General features: G+C 52.3%; 1 protein-coding gene across 1 annotated transcript; it reads left to right on the top strand.

Annotated features, from left to right (window-relative positions):
• Positions 1-971: 971 nt before the first annotated feature.
• LOC125722033 (G-protein coupled receptor family C group 5 member B-like) lies at positions 972-1,996 on the top strand. Its single transcript, XM_048998284.1, has 2 exons — positions 972-1,641; positions 1,937-1,996. The coding sequence occupies exon 1, from the start codon at positions 1,152-1,154 to the stop codon at positions 1,596-1,598; it is 447 nt and encodes a 148-aa protein (XP_048854241.1). The 5' UTR covers positions 972-1,151; the 3' UTR covers positions 1,599-1,641; positions 1,937-1,996.

Raw genomic sequence — 1,996 nt, 5'->3', positions numbered from 1 at the left:
TTCAAAAGTAAACACAAAAAGGATGACACTTAATGCCCCCTCCCTGCCCCCACCCTATTTAGAACGTTAGGCGTTCCATTACGTAAAAAATGCAGTACTACGTCATGATGCACCGCTTATAAATGATCTGTTTGATAAGGGAGAATCAAACACAAATGATTCGTGAGTGCATCGTACGTGTTGTAAGAGCAAGTGAAGCTGAAAGACATTGACAGTGAAGGTAAGGCCTCCCCTTCAAAATGTATACTTCACTTAGATCAAAGGTCTTAAACTAAAAAAAACGCTGTGATATGCTAAACTACCGACCGCAAAACGTGCAGACTGGCGGGTGTCAATTGCGCTGGAATGACATTACATGGTTTTAATTTTTCTCTGATATCGGCCGGCCATATACAGTAATTTGTTTGAGACCCCTGAATTTAAATAATAATTATTTTTTATAACGATGGTGGCCTATATAATGTGCCGATTTACTTGTGAAGTTGTTCAGCTGGTTGACATGGCATTGATTACTGCTTTTTAAGAAAGTGCATGTAGTCTCACACTGTAGAAGTCCATTGCTCAGCTGTCAGCATGCTCAGCGTGTCGCCTGTGATGTGTCCTGCACAGCAGCAGGCTACATTGCGTTTAATGGACTAATACTTCTTCAACCCATTAAATGATTCCTTTCTCTCTCCCTGCCAGTGATGGCTCCCTCTATCAATCTCTTCACCTTCCTCGTCCTGTCCCTGGTGGGGGGCAGCTCTTCATGGGACGAAGCTTCGCCTTGCGGATCCGGCTCCATCCTGACAAGGCCCTACATGGCCTTGTGTGAGCTGGATGCGGTGTGGGGCTTGGTGGTGGTGATGGCGGCAGCGGCGGCGGCCCTCGCCTCGCTGATCCTGCTCCTGGTGGTACTGTGTCGCCTGCGGAAGATCACAGAGGCTGAGGAGCGCAGCGGGGTGGCGGCGCTACTCCTGCTGCTTGCAGCCATATTTGGGCTCTGTGGCCTCAGCCTGGGATACATCGCTGAGCACCAAGAGAGCCTCTGCTTCGCCCGGCGTGTCCTGAGGGGGGTGTTGCTTGCTGTCTGCAACACCTGCCTAGTGTTCCAGGGTCTGCGACTGCGCCGGTTGGGACAAGGTGCTCATAGCCCCAGCACAGGTCAACTGATGGGGCTGGCGGTGGCCTTGGCCGTGTTGGATCCGGAGTGGATCCTTCTAGCCACGATGTCCACGTGCCAGCCAGCCTGTGAATACCAGCCGCTGGACTTTGCGCTGGCCACCACGTATGTGCTGGTCCTGCTCCTGGCAGCACTGGTGGGGGCGGCCTGCAGTCTGTGGAGGCAGCAGCCACGGTGGAGGTGCAGGACCGCGTGGCTGCTCATCACCTGCCTGGCCTCAGTCCTGCTGTGGGTGGCCTGGATCACCTTCTGCCTGTATGGCAACGCGGCGCTTGGCCTGTCCCCAACATGGGACAACCGGGTACAGGCAGTGGTGCTGCTGGCACAGGCATGGCTGCTCATACTGCTGCACGCTGCTCCTGAGGTCCACGTCACCTTACGGCCCCCGTCCCGCATGAGAGAGGCCAGTTTAGAGGAGGGCCTTTCTCACCTGTAGTTTGGAGCAAACCGGGACTTCGTGTTCAGTGACAACAACTCAGGTATGGTACTTTGTTTTCGCTTCTTTGACCTACTCTGTGACTCTGTGTGTACTTGAGAGAGAGCATAGCCCTCGCTCTTTCCTCACATGGAGCCCCTACTGGAAGTCTGTGGAACAGCAGCATATAAACAAGGTCTATGGACCTTTCCCTGTAACTCAGATCTCACTTGAGCAGAGCTTAGGTACCATGGCTGCATGTGCCCCCCCCCCCCAACAATCCCAAAAAAAAATGTGAAGTATGACTACTGCACTGCTGAAGGATGTTTACATGATCAATATCTGTCTCTCTCCTGCAGGTGTCCTCCCCAGCCCCCAGGAAACACTACATTTTAAATAAATTATATATATATATATCA

Source organism: Brienomyrus brachyistius, unplaced genomic scaffold (genome assembly GCF_023856365.1).
Source record: "Brienomyrus brachyistius isolate T26 unplaced genomic scaffold, BBRACH_0.4 scaffold36, whole genome shotgun sequence".
Lineage (NCBI taxonomy): Eukaryota > Metazoa > Chordata > Actinopteri > Osteoglossiformes > Mormyridae > Brienomyrus > Brienomyrus brachyistius.
This window is presented reverse-complemented; position numbering and strand designations above follow the sequence as displayed.

Excerpts from the sequence above, each read along its gene's own strand:
- LOC125722033 (XM_048998284.1), top strand. The coding sequence starts at position 1,152 with ATGGGGCTGGCGGTGGCCTTGGCCGTGTTGGATCCGGAGTGGATCCTT.